The sequence below is a fragment of the Amblyomma mixtum genome, chromosome 7 (genome assembly GCF_055824585.1).
Source record: "Amblyomma mixtum isolate Tamu chromosome 7, ASM5582458v1, whole genome shotgun sequence".
In the NCBI taxonomy this organism is placed as follows: Eukaryota; Metazoa; Arthropoda; class Arachnida; order Ixodida; family Ixodidae; genus Amblyomma; species Amblyomma mixtum.
In genome coordinates this window covers 125,231,204-125,256,028 of record NC_143018.1, presented here as the reverse complement: position 1 = coordinate 125,256,028, position 24,825 = coordinate 125,231,204, and the positions used below count along the sequence as shown (strand labels likewise).

General features: G+C 46.0%; 1 protein-coding gene across 1 annotated transcript in view; it reads right to left on the bottom strand.

Annotated features, from left to right (window-relative positions):
- Window positions 1-9,716: 9,716 nt before the first annotated feature.
- Eogt (EGF-domain O-GlcNAc transferase) overlaps window positions 9,717-24,825 on the bottom strand; it is an 87,405-nt gene continuing 72,296 nt past the window's right edge. The window contains exons 13-16 of the mRNA XM_089553426.1: window positions 22,633-22,719; window positions 19,303-19,394; window positions 12,051-12,153; window positions 9,717-9,993 (exon numbers count right to left, since the gene is read on the bottom strand). Of these exons, the coding sequence (XP_089409552.1) occupies window positions 9,817-9,993; window positions 12,051-12,153; window positions 19,303-19,394; window positions 22,633-22,719 (459 nt within the window). The 3' untranslated portion in view covers window positions 9,717-9,816. The remainder of the gene's footprint in view (window positions 9,994-12,050; window positions 12,154-19,302; window positions 19,395-22,632; window positions 22,720-24,825) is intronic.

Sequence of the window (24,825 nt, the reverse complement as noted above, 5' to 3'; positions counted from 1 at the left end):
TGTGGCTATTACTATGCTGTGTATGATGTCACCAAGTAGAGGGGTGATTGAATTTCTAGCGTGGAGAGCTGTAAGTACATTTAAGGAGTGTGAGTAAATAATACTGTTTGTGAGGTTCTTGTTTGCTGTTCGTTCATTGGCTACACACACAGTATAATATTGTGCAGTCAAGATCGATGCGCAATGTGGAAATCGTACTGTTTCCTCCGAATTCCCTCGTAACACTGCACTTCCTACGTAAACATTAATTTTTAGACCATTAGTATAAAAGTCTGTAAAACTACAGTATTCTTCTTCGAGTGCTAGGGATTCTTGTATATGTTCTTATGGAACTTGTTTCTCTTAAGAAACTGTGTAAGAGTAAATCGCAGATTGCAGGGAAATGGTACCATGGAGGTGGTGGGTCTCTTCGTTGTGCTACATGCCAGGTTACTCTGAGATTCTGGAACATCTCTTCAAATCGTAAGAGCAGTAATCTGGTAGTATGAGGCTTGTTGTTAGTGCTCTAGATGGGAACTTTGTAGCTATGCGGTAACATACGTTTCGGTAAGGAATGTATTTTTAGAATGTATGAGCATGTGAGCATGCTCCTTCTGCCTGCAAGTAGTGGTTCATTGGTTTCTACATACACTGTTTATAGGTGACGTCCCGTATGCACCACTTGAAAGAAGCAAATCTAAATTGTGTACTGCGTCTAGTCGTTTCAAGTAGGACGGCCTTGCCGAACCATATACCATGCACCCATAACATAAGCGGGATCATACCACAGCAATAAGGAAAAGGCCATACCAAGCTGCTTTTGATGGCATTCTCCCCAAATGGCCAGATATCCCAAGAAATATTGATAAAAGGGCAAAATCATTTCGTTAAAATAGTCAACAGCATAGTACGAACACTTTTCTGTCTGTTTGCACAAAGAAATACTACAGCCTATGAATTCATTGTGGAGATGGGTACTGGGACGGTTAGAGGAGCAGGGCGCCGGTGGTAGACGCAGAGACACAGGCCTCGTAGACACACAGGTCGAGCACCGAGAGCTCACACACAAAGCGATGGCAATGCCGCTCAACACAACGGTCAAATGTTCGTCGTCGTCTTCGCCGGAACAAGAACTTCTTCGTCGTTACATTACGAATTCTTTCATTGGTGAGGCCCATGTGAAAGTGCCTTTGCTGTGAACAGATGTGAAAAAAAATTCACACAGCATGGACCGCAGACGAGAAGAACTCAGCAGCGGCAATGACGGAAAATGCAGCAAATGCCTGCACGGGGCATTAAAGGGAAAATGACCATCGCTCTCGGCCACACTCAACTTAAGGACGCTGGCGAACTTTCGAGACAAGGCATCTAAACACAGGCAATGGACTGGAATGGTGCATAAAAGGCTGCACATGCTCATACCAATTCCAGAGCGCTTTGGTTGTGTCTCCAAAGTGATAAGGATGTGTGCCTGCTGAGGTACACAAAGAAGAAAGAAAACAAAAACAAAAAATGCTTTGTGGTACTATTTATCAGGTCAACGTAAACTGCCTTTCTCTGCTAAACTCCTGCTGGAAGACTGTTGCAAAGCTTAAAGCTAACGGCAAAACGGTCCAAATTCCTAATCTACTGCTGTACTGGCAGGTGAATGAACAGTTTTCAGTTTTAATAATTATTTTATTTATACAACAGTGCACATTTTAAAACAGTCCACGCAAGCGCAACGAGTACAAGAAGCAGCTCAGTGTTTTTAGAATTAGGATTTTCTGCGTTTGCTATCCAGCATGAAAAAGCCCCCCAGATGCGTCGTGGAGAGCTAAATTTGCATGAAACAAACAAATTACTGCTAGCTGCAGCACACTTGCCAAAAAACCTGCACATGCTGAATGAAAAGGTTGACCAGAGATGCATTGCACACCTGGGACGTTGTTGACCAGCTAACAACACAGCCTTCCACCTTTCTTTGTCCTGTCGGTGACTGCATCAGCGTTAAGTCTCCCCAGTCAATGGAGGCTGCCTCTCTAAGAGGCAACCTAACTGACGGCACCAACAGACCTATTTCACAAAGTCCACTGCGAATGTGCGTGCTTACCAGAAGCAGCCAAGCCACCATCTTAGCTGCAGTCCTTCCAGACATCGCCAGCACGATAGACCTCTTTACTTGGCACACTGATTGGCATCGGATCCACTTGTAGTAGCTTTTTGCAGTGGCATCTGTCAAATATTCGCACCTGGTGCTAGAAATCAAAGAGGAAGAAAAGGGCACGAGCATTGCTTGTGAACAACACGTATGCCGTATTGGCAGCCGGGATAAGGGCTTTCAGACGTGACTGACAGGCCTTCTTTCTACATTTGTGATGCCAAAACCTGGGAGGTTAGCAGGAGGTCTGCCATCGAACTCCTTCAGGAGAGGAGGAATGCCTTTCCGACACCAGAAGAACCGCGTAAAAGGCACAGGCAAACCGCCCAGTGTACTTTGCATACCTGGCAGCGGAATGAGGCTAGTTGACTTAACGAATCGGGCGCTGGCACTCAGCCTGCCTTGAAGCTGATTCATGGATGCCTTGGAGCTTGCAATGACAGCTTGCACTCCCTGAATGAACAGCTGGAGGCATTCATTTGTGACGAGGAGGTGGCCGGAAATTTTGCATCGGTTCTGCAGTATGAAGACTGCCGCGGAGACCTTGACGCAACTCTGCCATAACATTGAGGTTCTTCGGGCACCCACTCCTGCTACGCATGACCCTTAGCCATTCTGCCGATGCGGCTACCAAGCTCCCTGCTGCAGGTTGCCTGCATTCCGCGAGCACGACCGCTTGACAACCGGGCCGTGTGGATTCACGGATTTGGTGGCCCATGTAAAATCAATGACATCAAAGGTACCTTTGCCCATATCATAACTGACTTGCTAACCGCCAGTGTCAATGAGCACATCGATCACAATTAATACTGTCAAACTGGACTTACTCCATTTCAACGGCAGCGTGTCCCACTGGCTGGCCTTCTGGGGCAAGTACCACCACGCCGTCCACACCACCTGGACCTGGCAACGCTGATCGTTTCCGTTACTTAAAGACTCAGCTTACTGGACTGGCGGCCAAAGCAATTGAAGGTATTCAAGTCCTGAAAATGTCGCACAGCAATGCCATCAATGTCTTGAAGACATGCTTCGGCAACCAGCAGATCACTGTACAACGTTACTTGGCTGAACTCCGGACGCTCAACCCCATCAAGTCACCTGGCGAGGTCACTGCTTCACGCAGTCTCCCAGACTATGTGCACACCAACACCAGAGGGCTGCAGGCGCTCGTGTGCCAGAACTGTCATACGCTGTGATGCTTGTTATGATTGTCAACAAGGTCATACCAGCTGATATCATCACTGACGACTACAAGTGGCGGAGCTTCTAGACAATCGTGGCTGAACATCTGTCAGCAGGAGTGGAGCTTGAACGGCTGCTGGTCCACTTTCACACTGAGGTGGCAGCTCGAAAAACATCTGTTTCCAGCCTGCGTAGGATGAAGCGGTCACCAGGAGAGACACGGCTCCCCTGACACAACTGCCCGCAGTGGGAAAGTCAAGGCACATTCTCGCTATAGCTTCTAGTCTTTGACACCTGTTATGCACAGTTACACAGCGAAGCAAGGCAAGTATTTCTTCTAGAAGTCATTTAAGCACGTGACAGACTGCTGCACATATGACGCCACCCTGGAGGAGAAGAAACACCGCCTAACACACTACAGCAGGTGTTTCAAGTCCACAACTAAAGGTCATCGATTAAAAGGCTGCCACCATAATGTGCACTCCTTGCAGTGTGACCAAATTTGTATCAAAGCTCAAGAGTAGCACCGTCTCTACCGACTAGGTGCTGAAGAAAGCTGCCGAGATGGTGCCCAAGGAGCGACATAATGAAGGATCCTTGTTAGCCTGCTGTAATGAGCGTTGCCAATGTCAGGCAACAGTGCACATGCTTGAAAGAAAGATGGCCATTCTAGAGGGACAAGAACATATTCTCTGAGAGTTGGCCATCACCACCTGTACAACTGCTCCCTGATCTACTGGGTGCTCCCAAAGTGTGGCCTCAATGGCAGAGCTCAAACGCCTCGGTGAGGACCAGGCAAGGATTCAACTTGAGATCCGGTCTCAGCAACAGCTTGTTTTGGAGGTCTGGGAAACACGAGGGTTTGATCCAAGAAATAAAAGCAGAACTGCAGAAAAGAAACGTCACGGTGCTCCACGATGCGATAAGCTTCTACAATCTCCCTTGTTAGCGAGAATCTGTCCTTGGCCAAAATTTGGCAGGCTTCATATCTAGGCCGACATTTTCCTTTGCTGCAGGCTCGACAGTAGGCCGCCAGGTTCCCAGATGCAGCTGTACTGTCTACCTTGTTTTTCTGTTCTAATAGACGTACATTCAAGCACCTACCTGGTTGGCTGACATAGAAGCCGCCTCACAAGAGGGCGCAAAGAATAGATGACTTGTTTTGAACATGGGACAAAAGGGTTTCGATGATTGGTGTGGGAAGCATTTCTATGAGCCTCCAGTGATCTAGACGAATTTACAAGCCCGACCATTTTGATAGGTGTATTAGGACCAGATTAGGTTTATTAGGACCAGAAACTAAGACTGGCGTGCTGCAGATTACCTATTTTCTTTGGTTGATGGGAAAAGCCGTGGAGATATAGAACCCCCATAGTCTTACTTTTGTCGTGAGCTTTCAGTGAAAGGCTTCCAGCACCTAAGCTTTTAGTTGCCATTTTTCGTTTAGTTGTTCCGCAACTGAAATCAAGATCTGGTGAAGGAAAGCAGCTGTCATCAGCCTTGCTATTTGATCTTGAAAGCTTGCTCTTACGCAGTGCCCACAAGATTTCTGCAAAGAATTGTGCTTACACAAGTTTGCTATTGCCCTTGTAACACCAATCATCTAAACCCTTTCATCCGATGTTCAAAACAAGTTATCTATTCTTTGCCCCTCATGTGTGGTGGCTTTTGTCAGCCAGACAGGGAGGTGCATAATGCATGTCTATTAGAACACAAAAACAAGGTAGAGCGTATAGTTGTATCTGGGAACCTGGTGACCCACTGCTGAACCTCCAGCGAAGAAAAATGTCGGCAGGGATACGGAGCCAGCCAAATTTTGGCCAAGGGTAGATCCCAGCTAACAAGGTAGATTATAGAAGCTTATCACATCACGGACCCCCATGCTTCACGTGTCAGTGACCCACCTGTTTTGTTAACCCCGAAAGAAATTCAATACCCATCCCATGGATTGCAAATCGACCCTTTTCGGCAACATGGCGCCATGCTTTGTTTTCTGTATACATGGTCTGTTCTGAAAGTAGTAGGACTCATTTTTTTAAACAAAAGCTATTCAAGAGAATAGTACAAACAATTACAATTTTTCAAAATAGCACCCTTCTGCACCTACATGCTGCTGCCAATGAGTTTTACAGTTTTCGTACGCCTCCAGGAACGCCTGGACAGGAATGCTGTTTACCTCCCTCGTCACGGCCTGTTGAACCACCTCTACCGATCCGTGATGTTCCCCCTTGAGCGTCGATTTTATTCTTGGGAATAGAAAAAAGTCTGGCGGGGCCAAGTCGAGGCTGTAGGGGGGCTGAGGCAGCGTTGCCGCCTTGTGGTGGGCAAAGAATCGGGGTCCTCATTCACATGATGAAGAAGATCCTACCAGTTGGCCTTTTCCTCCTCTGACAACACTCCCGGCACCAACTTCGCGCACGCTTTTCTCATGGATAAGTTTTCTGTCATGATCTCAAAAACTTGGGTTTGAGGAATGCTCAAGTCATCAGCAATCATTCTGATACTCATTCTACGATCACTGTTAAGTAAATGTTTCACTCGCTACACATTTTCGTTGGTCTTGCTGGTCGAAGGGCGTCTGTAGTGGCAGTCTTCCTCCACTCTTTCCTTACCTTCTTGGAACAGCTTGTGCCACTCAAAAAACACCTGATCTACCCATGTAAGCGTCACCGTAGGCCTTCTTAATCATGTTGTGAGTCTCTTTGCCCGTTTTACCAAGACTTACTCAAAATTTGGTCGCGTATCGCTGATCCAGTAAACGCTCTATAATTCTGCGTGACGAGACGTTTCGACAGGGGTTCACAGTACAAGCGACCTCCTCTCTTCAACGGCCGAGAGCCGACTGCCGATTTTCCCCAGTATTCCCAATATCCCCCTTCAACGATCCTACACGCGCAGACCGCCCCTCGTCCGTCCGTTCGCCCAGGAAAAAACCAGTCCTACTACTTTCAGAACAGACCCTGTATATTCACCATTTTCTTGAATAAACTCATGGGTTGATAGTAGTCAGTGCTCTGTGTGTCCTGTCCTCCCTTTGACGATGTTGTTTTCGCGCTATGACCCTGTTGCCTCGAAGAACAACTCAAGCACAACTGCACCCCGTCTGACTAACCACTGAAGACCGGAGATGTAGTTACTACTTACAAGGACAGTGTGCCTAACCTGTTTCGGATGACAATGCCACAAATGACTGGACCAAGTTTAAAGACGTGATAGTGCACACATGAAGAGTAAGCTTACAACTAGAACCAGGAACTTTACAGGCCACTTCAACACCTGTATCCGCTACGAGTTCTCGCCTCAGGAAATGGAGCGCGTTGAATATTCACACCCGGCATTAAAAATCAAGGAGGAAGAAGAGGGCATGAGGTGAGCGTGGCTCATGAACAGCGTGCATGCCATATAGGCAGCCGGGATAAAGGCTTTCAGACGCGGCTGATTTGCCTACCTTCTTCTAGAGAATCCACTGTGTTCAGCCGAAGGAAGCAGAGGTCACACTGTGAAGTTGCACCAGCTGAAGTGCTGACATGCAGATGCAGCGTAGTTGAGGTCACCACGGCGGCAACGCTAAACTTGTCACTCGACCCTTCATGCTTGAAATGCTCTAAGCAAGCATGAAAGCATGCCCGACTGTCACTTTCGTCTATTTCATCACCAAAATGTTTCTATGCCTACCTGCATGCACTCCAATTACATTCTCAGACGTTTACATTGACTGCTACTTTATTTTCTTTCCTAATTTTCGGTATTCACCCATGCATCCACCAGAATCAAAATGTTTGTCGTCTTTTTTTTATTTTTCTTCGTTGTTCCCTTTGTTTAAAAAAGTCACGTGCTTGTTTTTTTTGCTTCTTTTTACCGAAATAAACGTACGTGTAAGGGGGCTAGGGGGTTCCGGGCGAAGACCAGAAGGCAGCAAGCAAGGCAGCAAACAAGGCAGCATCAGCACGACGTCTAGTCAGTTCAAAAAGGCGGTTGCGCATTCGTCACGATCGTCTTTGTCCTCTTCAGCGGTTGCCTACACTGGGCCCGCGCTGCTCACCGGCACGACAGGCGAAGCAGAAGGAAGCACCTCTGCAGACGTGAGCCACACACTCACCTGTCAGACAGGTGCAGTAGGAGGAATTGCCTCAGAGATCTGCTCCTGGATGACTCGGTGGATGGACGGAGAAATCGGATGTGAGGGCTGGGAGATGGATGGCAAGACTGTCGGGCAACCTCTCCACGAATGAAATCCTTCAGTTCAGTTAGCAACGACAAACCAGCAGGTCTCCACAGGGTTGGAAGGACGGCGGGTAGAAGCGCGTTGTCAACGCAGTTTGTCATAGCTGAGGCAATGGGTGATGAACTCGGCAACGGTCTGAGGATTTTTCGCCAGCAGCACCTGGAAGGCATCGTCCTCGATGCCCTTCATGATGTGAATTTTGTTTGCTTCGGACATCGACGGGTTGAGACAGTGGCAAAGGTCCACAACGTCCTCGATGTAGTGAGTGAATGTCTCGCAGGTTTGCTGGGCGCGACCACGGAGCCATTGTTCGGCGTGAAGCTTTCAAATGGCAGGCCGTACAAATCCATCCGCAACCAGCCAACCAAGTCTGAAGGATTGCTTCATGGTTCCTGAACCACTGAACAGAAGATGACCGTCAACAGTTTAATGGTGTCGTCCCAGTTATAGCGGCTCAAGCGGTCAAACGTGGAGAGTGATACCCATCACACGGCCAGTTTCAATGGCCATCGAGTCGAGTGCCTCCGAGATTTTCGATCGCCATCGAACTGAAGGGAGTTGTGGTGCTGCTACACAGCAAATCTCAATGGCCAATGAAATGGTTCTCACGTCTTACGCCAAGCTCGTGTGGCGCCACAATCGCTACGTTCAGTTTCGTGCAAATAACAAAAATATTTTATAAAACCTAATTAAATATTGAAATACACTTTTTTTGCAGTCATAAGGCGCGTTCACACTTGTCCGAAAAACCGGCGCGTGAAGCAGATTCGCTCGTCACAAAGGACCTGTTCTCATCTGTTGACGCCCGGGCGAGGTGGAACTGCCGTGCCGCTGCTGTTTCGCGCTTTTGTACACCACATCGCCGCTTGCGGAGTACACAGATACAGTGAGAAAAGAGCATAAATTTATGCTGCCTAAGCACCACAAGCGTATGCATGCATACATACGCTAAACGCCGGTGCATTCCCACTTTTAGTTCAGCGTATGCTAGCACAGACACAAAAATAAACTCAGCCTATAGTGGCGCCATCTAGTTGTCAGGACGGGAACGATTACTGTCAACAAACTGACTCTCCTCTTAAGTCTACCAGCGGCAGAATCGTCACTCTAAATAAAAAATAAAGCGCGTTTATCACTTATCAGTTTTCTTATAGGCAAAGTGAGACGAAGTGAAAGACTGGTGCCCCATTCATGACCAGTGAACGGACTGAAAAAGGCAGCAACAACGAGAATTCAGTTTGAAGCGAGAGGTCTGGCTTTGAAGGGCGCCGCCATGTTTGTCGCCGCGCGGCGGAAATCGGTCTGGAACGATCGGCTTCTGCGATGGAGAATATAAAAATAATGCACTTTAAACCAGACCGCTGCAATTTTTAAATTATTGTGCAGACAAATAGTTTGCTGCTTGCATTAAAGTTTGAGAGAATAATGTTTGTTCATGCTTATGTATCGTGCACGAAGGTGCACGCTGGTGCCGCTAGAAGCAATGCTAGCAACACTGTGGAAGGCTCGAAGGCCCTCCAAATCTCGATAAAGTTCCGTGTTGCTCTGCTGACTCGATGGCTATTCAAACTGCTCGCGTAGCAGCGCTCGATCGTCTTTGAGTCGATAGACTATCAGTTCGAGGGCCTTCGAAACGCCTGTGTGACAGGGGTATTAGCCGTCGACGTCTTCATCGGCGTGGCCGTAGAAAAGAGGAGGGTCACGTTGCTGTGAAGTACCAGAACAGATGATGGTAGCGGGATGGGTGGGTGAGGTCTGGCTGGGTTTGTTGGGTGTAGCGGACGCCAGCAGCAGGGTTCTGCTGTGAAGTTCCAGGATGGGGGTCCAGGCGCATCTCCACCAAATGCAAGGGGGCTAGGGGCTCCCGGGCAAAAACCAAAAGGCAGCGGCAAGGCACCAAACAAGGCAGCGTCAGCACGACATCCAGTCAGTTCAAAAAGGCGGTTCAGCGGACAGGTCTCGCGCATTGGTCTCTGTCCTCTTCTGTGGTTGCCTGCACTGGGCCTGCGCTAGCCTGCTATATTACAATACAAATATCCTAGATGCTTACTGCTGTGATAAAGAAGTTCTTTCTCCCTCTCATGCAAGAAACTAGTTCCATCATCGTGCATAGTGTGGCTCTTGGAAGCACCGACAGGAAATACCCCATGTGTCACCACCACTGGGAACACCCACAGAACTGCAGAGTTCTACTCCTCACAACCTGATCGTTATATAAATCGAATCATCAGTACTTCGAAGCAGTGCTTCGCTTGTAACTTCAACTTCAGTGCCTCTAAGTTCCACTGTATCACATTTCGTCATGAATGCGCTCTTCCCTGCTGCTGCCACTGGAAGCTTCGTTGACAGCCAGTGGGCGCATCTTCCTGACATGGCTGATGGCCTTGCTGAGCAGGCGAATAAACTCCTCGACGTCAAAGTGATAGTTCGTGAACTTGGCATGGGCTCCGAGAGTCGGGTGGTGTCCCTGGAAAGGCACCAAGAAAGGAAAAAAAAAAGAATCTTGCATGCCCATGGTATATACTTTATTCTAGTGCGACTTGGCAAAAAGGAAGGCTGCAGTGCAAGATCTGCATGCTTCACAGCAATGAAAGCCACCACGAGATGACACGTACTTCCACACACACACGCACACACACATACACACACACACACACACACACACACACACAGACAGACAGACACACAACAACAACAACAAAAATATGCCAGGTGTCCCAGCCAATTAAGGTCTCAGCTAAATGCGATCGGGCATGCATACATATGTCCCTGAAGCCTCCTTTGTGGCAGGCAGTCCGCCTGCCCACCTTCACCTTGCCTTCCTGGAAGGCCTTCACCTGGGTGAAGGCCTTCAAAATAAATGTTTTCAGGGTAAAGGCCTTTAGGCCAAAGGACTGTGGTAAAGAACCTTAGACCAAATGTCTTTAGGGTAAAGGCCTTATGGTAAAGGCTTTTAGGGTGAAGGCTTTTATAGTAAACACCTTCTGGGTAAATTCTTTATGTAGGAGGCCTTTAAGACAAAGACCTTTATGGTGAAGGCTTTTAGGTCAAATGTGTTTATCATGTAAATACCTTAAGTGCCCACTATAACTGGTGCTACTACACAATATTCCGTGCTTTGCCATGCTAAACTGTCTGCTAGTTTTTTGAAAAAGACAAGTGAAATCCTGGACGAATGAAACCAAATCAGTGCTGTTAAGAGTCACATGGCCTATCTGTAGCACTTTTTTCGTTCTGGAAAGTTAGTTCATTGGTTAAAACTAACTTTCTAACTTTTTAAATATTGACTACAGGAAAAAAAAGGTGGAAACTTGAAAGCTGTAGACAACATTTAAGAACAGCCAACTGAAATCTCTGCAACAAGGTATTGTTTGCGTAACTTTCTTAATGGCCCTGAAGGAGCTACTTGTGTGCCTGAGGTGCAATCTGAGAGAGAAAAAAAATTAGGCAGTGGCTTAGCTCTGGTTAGGGCTGGATATACAAGCGAAAAGCTGCAGTTATGCTTTGTCTGACGTCACGGCTGTCGCAGTTCGCGCACAATGCACTGGGAGCACCACGATAGCGGTGTAGATTTTGAGCCAACTCCCTCGCTACCACTTCTGGGTCTTCTTTTCTTCCTTCCATGGCGAATGTCTGCGCCTCTTCTACGGCCGCCGCCACCGCTCACGCGTTATCGCAACGCCTTGCGAAAGAACCTTCTCCTCTTGGGACTGCGGCGGAGACCGCGCGGCAGTGGCGAAGGGTAAACCGGTGAAGAGGAGGAGAAGGGAGGGGGTGGCGAGGAGGAAGGGCGCGCCATGGCGGCGCCCAGGGGTGGCCCACGCGAAGCGCGGTGTTGACGAGCCTAGTGAAGCTTTTTGCTTCAAAATCCACTTATCTCAATATCCCGTTCCCAGTATAAATGCAAAGCCCTGTTACAGACAGCAATCCAGAGGTAAGATTATTTTTGTCTCCAACAGCCGTCATCATCATCATCAGCCTGACTACGCCCACTGCAGGGCAAAGGCCTCTCCCATGTCTCTCCAATTAACCCTGTCCTTCGCCAGTTGCGGCCACTGTATCCCCGCAAATTTGATAATCTCATCCGCCCGCCTAACTTTCTGCCGTCCTCTGCTACGTTTGCTTTCTCTTGGAATCCACTCCGTTACCCTTAAGGACCAGCGGTTATCTTGCCTTCGCATTACATGCCCTGCCCAAGCCCATTTCTTCCTCTTGATTTCAACTAGGATATCATTAACCCGCGTTTGTTCCCTCACCCACTCCGCCCTCTTCCGATCTCCTAACGTTACACCTATCAGTTTTCTTTACATAGCACGCTGCTTTGTCCTTAACTTAAGCTGAACCCTCTTTGATAGCCTCCACGTTTCTGCCCAATAGGTGAGCACCGGTAAGATAAAGCTGTTGTATACTCTTCTCTTGAGGGGTTATTGGTAAACTGCCATTCATGATCTGAGAGAGCCAACTAGACAACAGAGTGACTTACTGGGCAAGAGGCTTTTGGAACTGAATTCCAGCTGCACCCACCTCGTCTTCAGGTCGAAGTTTCGCACTGTCCTCCCAAGTGATGTACTTGACCCCACGTAGTCGTGCCAGGTCCTTGTAGCACACCGGGTCTTCACAGTTGAAGCTGAAAGAGCATTGCCCCTCAGAATAAAACCTATCTTGGTCCTTAGCATTCCTGTTTCTTTGTACAAGGCAAGAAAATAAAATCTTAGAAACGCATGCAACATTCTGCGCATAAAAAAAAATCAGCGATATAAATGAGGGCAGCACGAACCTTTCACTACTCTTCTTTTTCAGCATCATCATCATTTTATCTTGTGAAACCAATACATCAAAACTTGATTGGACCCATAGCCAGCTCGGCTAGAGAAGGGTCCAAATACAAAGTATTCACAAAAGAAATGGCAGACATTCAAACTACATGTACAAAAAGACGTGAGATACTACAATCGCGGAATTGCAAATGTGTAACGTGCATACATATTCTGAAAAACAAACATATTCTGAAATATACAAAACCAAACACATATTTAGTTCCACAGCTCTGGATAGAGAAGAAAAAAGTATTTCAATAAGGCCAAAAAATTATGGTTGAGTTTGATGTCATCAGGAATCTCATTCCATATCTGAGCACCATTTTACTGTAATGGCCTTTGAGCGTAAGTGCTGTGATAAGGCGGTAGATTAAATTGTTAGCGGCGGCTCTTGTTTGTCTCAGCAGTGATCTAAACAGTGTAAGAGGAAATGGATCATTAGTTCTTATTACTGTGTTTATAATTTGAGCTATCTTTAGTTTGTATTCAACTGATACCGGTAATATTCGCAGTTGTTGAAAGAGTGGTCGGCTAGTGTCGGTTGCCTTTGCGAAGACTATGGTACAAACAGCACGTTTCTGCAAGCGTAAAATAGATTCTAAATACGTTTTATAGGTAGCGCACCATGTCTCTAGATACCGCCACAGTGGATGAGTGGTTACGGCGCTCGACTGCTGACCAGAAAGACGCGGGTTCGATCCCGGCCGCGGTGGTCGAATATCAGTGGAGGCGAAATTCTAGAGGCCCGTGTACTGCGCGATGTCAGTGCACGTTAAAGAACCCCAGGTGGTCGAAATCATTCCGGAGCCCTCCACTACGGCGTCCCTCATAGCCTGAGTTGCTTCGGGATGTTAAACCCCAATAAACCAAGCCAACCATGTCTCTAGGCAGTAACATAAGTGACTATGGACAAAAGCGAAGTACAACATGCGTAAGATTGGTGCATGAAAACATTCCCCCGCCCTTAATAAAATATGACAGCCGAGTTGTCATTTACAGAGCTACACTGACGATGGAAAGAGGGCAAGTGCCTCTCCTGGTGAAACTGCTGACTGACATGCTCTCAAACCTTATAAGACTCACTGCCACTGAGCAGTGGCCTCCGCCGTCACATGTAGCGCACTTTCGATTGTGTTTCATCTGTGCTGTGCTTTCTCCCTCATAGAACTTCCTTCGCTCCTCCTCAGCTATCTGCCACGCAGTAGAGCAAGGCAAGTGCGCGGTGCAAAGCGCATACCCGTTAACGCATTGCGCATTGAATTACATTGCGTTAACGCATTGCACCAGTGACCGTACTCAATGGATGGGTGGATCGAAGTTAGAACAGTTTCCTTTGAAATGGGGTGGTGGTGGCCACCACCATGCTTGGTACTTTTTGTTTATTTTTCAGGCAATCCGTTACACTTCAAGGTACTATGTGGAAGCTCTACATTTTTCTAAATACAGGTTCCATAGACCACCATGCTATGCCAGTCCTGAATCCTGAACTTGTATATTTAGGCCACTGCCCTGATTCTTAACCCACCGATCCCCCAATCATTCAAAATTAATTTGTTGTCTATCAACCCTAGGGTCTTGGGGATTGCAACTGTGTTTGTGTGTCGACATCTGGAATACTGCCACATTCTAGCAAAATATGGTCATGTGATGGAGTTGTACAAGGAACAGTACGACTCGTTGACAGCGATAGCAACAACGCACTCTGTAGCCTTCTATGAACAGAATCCCCACTGCTTTAACTTGCACTCAATTCAAACCTGATCAAGAACTTTCGAGGTAAGGCACGGAAATTGCCTACGGCCATTGTAAACAAGTCAGAACTCGTTGCGTGCGGCTGCCAACATTCCAGACTAATCTAGTAACATTTCTGGTGGGAAATCAAGTGATAAAGTGCTCTGTCGTTGGCTTTGAGCATGAACATGGATATGTTACAAAGCTTTGTAGCAATATATTGAGTGTTTTCTATAGGTCTGCCAGAAACTATACGCGTCATCATCTTGGTTATTAACTTATTTTTGTAGTAGCTTTGCGTTCTAAGACACCCTGATCTCTCTTTAAACAGCAGGACACTGCCTCTTGAATTATTACAGAACAATTCGTTCCTGATTTCCGTTTTCTGTTTTTTATACAGGCGCAGAGTCTGTTTTCTTTTTCCACTGAATTAATCCAGTTCTCATCCTGTATAATTCTAACTTAACCATTAAGGTTTACACTTTGTCATTCTGGTTTTCATTAAATTTCTGGTTAGTTTTCAATTCCTTTTTAACCACTTTTAGTCAATTCTCTTTCCGCAAAAGTATACTTAAACAGTTTAACTGCCCATCTGTTTTCATCCAGTTTCCTCCTGCATTTTACATACAATATTTTACTTTGTGCTTCCCGCTGTTCAAATGGTGTGTCTCATTTGTGCATTTTACCGAGAGTACCTTGTGGTAACCTGCCAACCGATCTTTGCTTTATTTCTAAGCCCAACCAAACCTCTGCCCTCACGCACAATAAAGTATTGCCAAACATCAGCACTAGAATTAATAAGAAAGCATTAGATGACGCGATATGAAAACCTGGCATCGCCCAAAATGTGGCAGCATTACAGAAGCTTGAGATTGGTCGAAATGGTGTGAAGTCATCAAAGACGGGAAAATACGAGATGTTAACAGTAATAGTGAGCAGTATTACTGACAACTGCACCAACTACAAAGGAATAGAAAAAAATTAGAATAGCACTGGAATACAATTAGAAAGAATGGGAATAGAATTAGAAAAGTATTATAACGAAATTGAAATGAAATAGAACTTGCTCTCACATCATTCGCATGAATTCCTTAAGTGCCCCCGGTGATTTTTCCTTTCCAAATGCCTCCCAGAACTTCACGCCTATAGCATCCCTGTATTAAGGCAAAAGCCTTTAATGGCTCATACTGTCGTCCGTTAACAAAGTGTGTCACACGTGTTTAACTCGGGAACTAAATAAGATAGAAGAAGACCAATGGTTGCTTCAGATAGAGGAGGAAGAAATGAACCTAGAAGCGACGTTTGATGGCTGTAGTGTAATTAGTTACTTAATTATAGGCAAAAATGTCGAAATTGCATCGAAATAGCGCGGACATTGATATAGACCAGAATCCAGAGCCGCTCCCCGGCGCGGTCATTTTCCGCTGACTGGCGCGCCACAGTGCGGGCGTTTCTTTGGGGACTGCGGCAGCTCCGCGGCCGCACCTCCATATAGCCGCGCTTCGGGCACTAAAAAACATTATTGAGCATACTTCCACAGCGTGGCTGTGTTTCAGGAAGTATTTACGTTATCAAAGAGATAACACTGATGCGTTATAATGGCATTTAGTTTTACATTCACATGAATTGTGTCGGCGCTTAGAACGCACTCGTGCTTATATCGCTTCCGTCTTGGTGCTCCACCACAAAGAAAACTTTTTGTTCAAAATCAAGCATTAGGTGTGCGGCTATCATGCAGTCCCAATTCCCGTGCACTCTTAATCCTTCCTGCCGGCCATAAAGCACCCCCCACAAACAGGGCTTTCTTGTCGCCTGCGTGGTGCGCCAGTTTATCAACAAATTACCGCTGTGAGCTCAACTGAGTCACAGCGCCAACAGAAAACAAATTTTGTCACGGTTTATGCAACCTGGTGCATAAAAACGTACTTTCGCTTAATTTATCAAAGCTTGAATAGATATGAGCAGCTAATCCAGCTTTCACAAATTCTGAGGTCCGAAGTCGCGTTTATTTTATTCGGGAGCACTCGCCGCGTGTGAGAGCGTTGTGTAGCCGTTTGGCTAAATGCGAAAGAATGTAATGAAATCACGCATATTTTCCTATGATTAAGGTAGACACCAACAGCAGAAAGCTACCACGGTAAAACCTTTACCCCCCCCCCGATCCCTCTGACATGCGTGCGGAAAGAGCAACTGAAATTGGCAGCAGTCATGTTTGCACTCCCGTACACGAAATGTTGTTCAATGGAAACAAGAGCAAGCTCAGCGCAAGAATGCCGAACACGTACTGGTGATCGAAAACACGCGCTTCGTCGGGACAACCTTCAGCCTGCAGCTCGCCTATCCAGTTACTACTCCACTGAGTCAAATGAGTAGATCTACATTCTGACGCGTAAAATCATCATATATGACAGCGCACGTAAAAGGCGACAACAAAAGACACGCCAGAGCAGAAATCTGCTTAGAAGTACCGGTTTCCAGTCCGTACCCTACCTGGTCAACTACCCTCGGATGTCCCGTTAACAAGTAACTGCGTGCAAGATAACTGCAGTACTGTCTGGTAGAGGGGAAATGTGAGTAGCGACACGCAGCACACACCCTCATACCCTAGGTGATTGCGCGAAACAGCGACTGAAGCGAACACATTAATACGCATTCTACGCGCGGTGCCGGCATGACCCGCAGTCCATTGGGCCTCGCGCGTCGACAGATGGCGACTGGTGACGAGAGTAGGAGCGGGCCGCAGCCTGCGCGCGAGGGTAAAAGAATCTGGTCTATAGCCACGGAAAAGGTGTGATGTCACATCCACCGGAAGTCGTCACGGCATAGTGAAAAAGGTCACAGAATGGTCGGAAAAACGTCTTGAGTTGTGTTAAATTAGATGGAAAACTGTGTAATTAAGTGTAATTAACACTTAACATCCCAGAATGATGTATAATTTGGGTATCGATACAGCCACGGGATCAGTGTGACACCACATCCATCGGAAGTCGTCATGGCATAGTGTCCTCGGCTTTCGCCTTTCAACACTTTAGTTGCCAAAGTGTCCTCGCAATTTTTTGGTCTATGCTTCAACATCGTGGCATCTTTTTTATTTTCACCTATTCTGTTTGTGCTTTACCACACATGCCCCGTTCACCCATGCTCCAAGATACTCATATTCTGCCACCCTGGGTATCTGATGACTTTGTAGTGGGAGTGCATGCTCAGTGGTATCGTTGAATATCATCAAACTAGATTTATTTCACTAAAGCCCATAGCATCTCCTATGATCATCTCTATAAACGTTTACAATGGACTGCAAAATGCCTTGCTCATCAGCTAATAAAAAATAAGACAGAAGAGGTGCTGTCTTTCAACAAGAGTGTGAAACACCAATTTAAGGAAAAATAGAAGAGGTGCTGAAAAAATTATCTTTCATACTAACAGGAGACATTGCCTGTTAAAGTACTCATATTCTGGACCACCTTATATGGCACTGCCACAAGAAAGAACATCACTTTTTTAGACGTAGAAACAAGGAAACTAACCTGCTAGGGGACAGAACAAAGCTGACCACAAAGTAACATGTGCTCACTAATGTAAACGCATTACATGGCTATCGACATGCAAACCCAGTGTAGCCCAAAAAGTGTCGGCATTACAAAACTCGTGATTGGTCGAAACAGTGCAACGTCTCAAAGGTGCAAAACACAAAATGATAACCAGTAAGAGTCAGTACTAGTACATACAACGTTGCAAAACTCGCGCATGATCGAAACAGTGCAACGAAATCAAAGGCGCGAAAATGCAAAATGTTAAACAGTAAGAGTCACGAGTTAAACTTGCCCCTGCCACCAAAAGGGTAAAAATTCACCACGATTCGTCGGCCCCCTTTGGTGCAGAGAAGTGACAGTTGCACTGAAGGTGATATCAAATACCAAAATTACCTAATTCAAAATGCACAACTAATTTTTTCTTCACAAAAGCAAGAAAGCCAAAATTTGTGTATAGTAAGTTTCAAAGAGCAAAGACACCAAATTTTTGGATGTGTTCTTTTTTTTTTGCCATCGTGCACAAAAACTAGTTAGTGTACACGAGACACGATGTGGAATTCGTTTACTATACCCAGTGAATAATTTATAACTCAATTTTTTTGTGATGCTATTTTGGTTTCAAAGGCCGAACGACAGCTCCGATGTAACATGTGATTTCAGGTCATGTGAGCCATGCAAAAACTGGTGTATAATTGCTGCTTGTTCATTTTTCATGATTCCAACTATTGAGCCGGCTTGCGTAAGAGTTGGTGTAATTAAAATAAAGAAAGCAACCATACTGCAATTTCTGTAAGCCTCACCATCATCATCATCAGCCTGACTACGCCCACTGCTGGGCAGAGGCCTCTCCCATGTCTCTCCAATTAACCCTGTCCTTTGCCAGTTGCGGCCACCGTATCCCCGCAAACTTCTTAATCTCATCCACCTGCCTAGCTTTCTGGCGGCCCCTGCTACGTTTGCCTTCTCTTGGAATCCACTCCGTCACCCTTAAGGACCAGCGGTTATCCTGCCTTCATATTACATGCCCTGCCCAAGCCCATTTCTTCCTCTTCTTATGTCACTGCCATCGTTCGGCGATTGAAACCAAAACAATATGAAAGAAAAAAAGTTTCATTATAAATTCTTTACCACTTTCTGGCACCATCAACGCAGCTGTTCATGCTTTCTAATGTGCGGCGCATCATTCCAAAGACAGAACACGCAAGTAAAATTTTGTGTCTCTTCAGTTCCACATGCCACAATGAATCATCATCCATGTGGTGCATCACACATGAACTGTAACCATTTTTGAAACCTCAGTGAACATTGGGTGGTGCCCCATGCATTGACCAGCCATGCTGTCACCTCATTCATCAATGTGCACTAGGGCATGCTAGACAGGAAATGTTCTTGCGAGCCAACATTCGAGCACTATCCACAGAGCATCTGGCAGCCATCCCGTGGCTGCAGTTTGGATGCCATGCCACCGGATATTAAGACCAAGTTGGTGCTACATGCAGACAGTTCAGCTCTGACTTGCAGTAGGGATGAACAGGGCTGTTCATACGAGTTCGGGTGTAGATCATCCATGCCGTGTTAACACTCGGTTTTTGTGGACAAAAGGTGGACGTTAGAGTAGGGCATATATGGTGACCAACAGGCTCACCTGTGCACACACGCCCACCCACTCAGACACACATCACATGAAACACTCACATCTCAAAGAGGACGGCCCAGTCCGGCTGGAAGAGCACGTGTGTCAGCCCGGCACCATGCATTCCGATGAGCACATCAGTGTTGGCCATTACCTGCAGGTGGGGGCAGGCAAGCAAGGGTAGGTTTTCAATTCAATTTTTGTTACTTGCGTTCTCGGTTTTCAAGGGGAGGCTGAGTCTAAAGGCTCTCTGCAGCCTGACAAAGGCCCCAGCCCCCCCCCCCCCCCTGTGTACAGTCCGACAGCAGTGATCCGTCTGCCACATGTTGCAGAGATTTAGCAAAAAAAAAAAAATGTATTCAGAATATGCAGGTGATAACACACAGTAAATACAAAGAAAATATGTCTGACAAAGAGTGAACTCAAAATCCGACACATATGCACACACCACAAGGACCTACTAACTGGAATAGCCAAAGTTACGACAGAGTTACAATGTCACAACTACAACAGAGAAACACAGCAAAACTGAAACACATACATATAGAACATTTTACAAGAAATCACCAATTTGTTACACATGCATATAAGACACATTACTCCAAGAGCTTATGACAGAAAAATAAAAGCAAGAACGATACAAATTACGAACTGTATAATACCTGCAACACACGTAAAAAGATCTTATAATGAAACTTAATAAACCACAATGCATACACCACAAATTAACAAACAAACATATGTTGTAAGGCACCACTCGCACGTAAAAATGAAAAAGAAGTCAAAGAAAAGAAGTCATTCAGTGGTTATAATATATGTTTTTGCTTAACAGCAGTTCTCTCAAGTTGTTTTTAAACGTATGTCGTGCATAGCTGGAATTTAACAGATGTCCTATTTCGCCTGCTATTTCAATAGAGGTTGTGTCAATGAAACACGCTGTCGTGACATGAATTCACGTGCATACCACCACGGCGGCTCAGTGGTTATGATGCTTGGCTGCTGATGTGGGTTCGATCCCGGCCGCGGCGGCCGAATTTCGATGGAGGCGAAATTCCAGAGGCTCGTGTACTGTGCGATGTCAGTGCACATTACAGAACCCCAGGTGGTCAAAATTTCCGGAGCCCTCCACTACGGCGTCCCTCATAGCCTGGGTCGCTTTGGGACGTTAAACCCCATAAACCAAACCATAAACCAAACCATAAACCATGAATTTGCAGCCCCTTTCCTCTGTGCCTTCGGAGCTTAAGGAAAAGGCTATATGACTGAAAAGGGCACACATTTTGGGGAAGTCAGACTAGGGGCGGCTACATTTAGAATGAGAAAAAAATTTCATGCAAGAAATTTAAAATTCACAAATTTGAAAAACAAATAATCTCTTGACCTGCATTATGGTCCTAACAGTGCAACAAATCATTTTTCTTGCCATTTTTTGGGATTCCAAAGTAGCATCTCCCCTTAAAGGACCGCAGACACCTAATTTTATGGCATCTTTCCTTCTTTCAAATGATCCGTTAGACATCAGAATACATGAATCACCACGTAGTATTTGTGTACGATAGATAATAATTTATAAAATTTCTTCCCTCCGGTTGTAAAAGTTTTGTTTGCAAGAACTGAACGATGGCTCTAACATGTAGTTGAACTTTAGGTTACGTGAGGCATAGAAAAACTAATATAAATGCTGATACGTAGTTTTAACTAACTACTCGACGACCGATTTTCCGGACTCTCTAGGGACCGCGAAAAGGACCGAAAAATCGGGCATTCCGGAAAATTTCACCGAAAAAATCACAAATTTATTACCAGCATGCCGGAGAAAGCGGCCAATTGTATTGCACACATTCTAAAGCTCCTCATGACTATATTTTGCCGCGCGACATACCGTATAAACGCGTGTAACGGCCGCACTTTTTTTTTCCAGATTTGAGGGCCAATTTTTGGGGTGCGGCCCATATACGCGATGTGCGAAAAAAAAAATTTAAGTAAAAACACACCAACCAGGGAATGAGAGACATTTATTCTATGTTCAATCTTCACTCGCGGAGTATGTCGACTCTTGAGCTGGTGCTGTGCTCTCGTGCACGCTCATCCCAAAAGAAGCTGCGCAGCATGTCTGCTGTCAACGCGTAGCCGTTGTTCCGAAATTCCATCACATAGAGGAGCAGCTCTTTTTCCAGTTTGGGAAACACGCACGGCTTGCCTTGGAAAGCGCGCTTTTTGCAGCTTGTTTCTCTTTTGGTTGCACCATCATCGGACGCACTTCTTGGCCAAGTCGAATTTCCTGCCCGCCACAAGCTTACCGTGTTCGAGAGCTAACTCCCAGCTGTGTAGCCTAAGGTGCTTGTCCATCGCGCTAAAACTGCGAAGCTCGGCGGCAGCACGCGAAAGCCACAATACGGCGAACGCGCTAACACGCCACAAAAGGCTGGCGCTGGTGAATAGCGAAAAATCACGGCGGAGAAAAAAAATTGATGACGATGATGATCATGGCCTCGGGCGCCTTCCATAGATGGCACTTGGAAGCTCCTGTGCGCGTGGCCTCTGCGAATGGCGCGGCGCCGGAGCAGATTGCGGAGGCCACGGCACGCGCCGTGGCCGCTGTGATTCACTCCGACGGCGCACCCAAAGCGCGATCGTATTCGCGTTCCCTATTCGGGACAAGACTCTGCACAGATGAGTTCCGTGAACTCAGACTACGGTTCAAGTTCGTGCGGCGGAAGATATTCAAGAACAGTACGAATTTGAAAACACGAGAGCGCAATGTGCTGACTCGCGCAGAATTTCAGCGTCGCAAGTTAAGAGGCTCCCTTTAAGCTTGAATTTCATTTTGTTTGATCAAGTTTTCGATCTCTCCTGCAGTTTGAGCTAATGAGGTTCCACTACACATTATATGGCGGCTCGGGTACTGGCGGCGAGTGCGAACGAGGTCCGAAAAATCGAGTGGTCAGTTGCGGCGTGTCCGAAATTTCAAGCGTTCTTACACATTGGCTCTATGGGCCATGTCGCGGTGCCGCGAAGTAGTCCGAATAATCAAGCATGTCCGAAAAATCAGGCGTCCGAATTTTCGGTCGTCGACTGTACAGCCATTAAACTAGCCCACTCCAAGAGCTTCAATTTACAACAAACGATGTATCAGCAGTTATGTTGCCATTTCTTCATGCCTTTAGCAACCCAAAGTTCCACTACACATCACAGCCATAGTTCGGTTGGTGAATCCGAAACTGAGACAGCATAAAGGATAAATCGAATTATAAATTATTTAGCAGTCGTAGCGGAATACCACGAAGTGATCCATGTAGTCCAATGTCCAGCGCATCGCTTGAAAGAAGAAAGCATGCAACAAAATTAGGTGCCTATGTACATTTATTAAACACACAGCTACGTAAACAAACCTCGATCTGACGACGGAATTCAGTTGCATGGTTGAACTGGACCCGCTGCACAGACACTCCTGGGAGCTTCCTCGCCGCAGCGAGCAGCTGGGTTGGTCAAGAAAGAAAAAGAGACAGCTGTGACACTTTGTAGACACAAGATTCATTTTGGGGTGTACAATCACTGTTCTCTCCTTAAACTTCACCTAACAATGCCTGTTCTCACTACCAAAGAACTGGATGCATGAAGAGAACCTCATTGTTGGTCTTCACACATGCTGTGATGCACCAATGTTAATGTTGCTTGGAATTGCAACAGTGGACTATAGTGCAGGACTCAACCCCCCCATGTTATCAGACAGAAAAAAGAAAAAGCAATCAGATTCATATAGGGTCACCACGATCGTATCTTTTCACCTTCATCACATGCCCACACTTTATCACCGAAGGCTTATCACCGAAGGCTTATCACCGAAGGCTTATCACCGAAGGCTTATCACCGAAGGCTTATCACCGAAGGCTTATCACCGAAGGATGTACACATGTGACCTTATCATCATGTTGCACAAAATGCTCCACAAGTCATCTGGCATCCAGGCACCCTTCTCTTTTGTGGCTCCTAGCGTGTGTGCAACTCGATGGACCCACCATGGATGTGTGTGTCAACCTCATCGCCATGTCTACATGCCAGTCCCGAGTTGGCGCTGGTCCTGTCGTGTTTGTCTCTTTTGTCCATGTTTTTTTGCGCCGTTTTCCTCCTGAACCACCCACTAAATGTTGTTTCTTTCAGACTTTATACAGACAGTTTTAAATTTTGCAATAATCTAGGTGTTTCACTTCGCTCATTGCCACCTGAAAAGTTCGCTGTGGAGTTGGCTAACAATATGACCTGTTGATCTTTTTCGAATATTTCTATACTTACTTATGTTCTCATTCTGTACTGGAACCTGTATCCATTGCTACTATGCCTCGTGTATGAGACAACAGAATTTGTAAATAAATGAACATGTAAAGTACTGACAGCCTAACCTGCCATTCAGTCTCACACGATTCTGCACATGTACTTCACAAATAGGGCTGTTAGGTAATATGCAGCATTTGTGAAATGCAGTGCTGCAACAGCTAGCCAAGGAAGACAAGGCCTTAAAACGCTGAAGTTAGGAAAACATAAATGTTGTGGCAGAGAGACCACGCCAGAGAATCTTCATTAACATCTAAGTTTTCAACATTTAAGTCACCTATTTGTGGCTACACTCTCAACTGTAGGCGTGTGCAAATATTTGATAATTTTGAATATTCAGCTGAATAAGGACAAAATGACAGCCATCTTGAATTTTTGGAATCTGACAAAACACATGCTTTGAAGGTTACCAGAAAGACCAGAAGTATTCCCTAGTGCTACCTACCGTACACATAGGGGAGTGGCTACCAGTGTGAGCGAGCTAGGCATATGACATGCAATTGTAAATTTTGTTAGGGGTACCGATTTTTATGTCAATCGATGATTATTTCTGACACGTAGAGCTCCACGAATCATGGCGGGAACGGGCATCGGTACGAGGGTTGCAATATCGTAATACACATGCCTCAGATGAACATGTCTCAGACAGTGCAAACAGGTAGACTCCGCTGTACAAGTGGACTTAGCCGATTTTGGATTTCGTCCTTTTTACAAAAGGTCGCCGCAGCTTCAATGAGTGCGACAGACTCAATGCACGCTCCTTTCTTTTTTTTTTAAATGCTGAAACTATTCGAAATATTTGCTTCGAAATCACTGGAAGAAAGTTGGTATTCGCTTCGATCCAAAAACCCACCACATGTGCACAAACTGTTCTTTCATTTTCATAAATGCTGCATTGTTAGACTCAGATATGTAAGCAACCACACAGACAGATATCGCCAAAGGAAAGTAGCGGAAGAGGCAGTTCAAGTAAACTCCAAGCATCCATAACACCTGGCTTCCACCCAAGCCAAGATGCTGCTGTGAATGTGCTGGAAGTAATGCAGTTCTAAACGCTGCCTTCATTATCCTTGCTTGTGCGCTTCTTTATTTACTGGCCAGAAAGAGCAGGATATACTATTACGTCTATTTGCAGCCGGCTCGCACAAAACACCAAGGTGGACAGAGTTTCACTGCCAAGTGTCCAGTCACTCGTTAGAACATACAAAATAAAAAAAAAAAATTGTAGGGCAGACTACACTATCGTGTAAGAC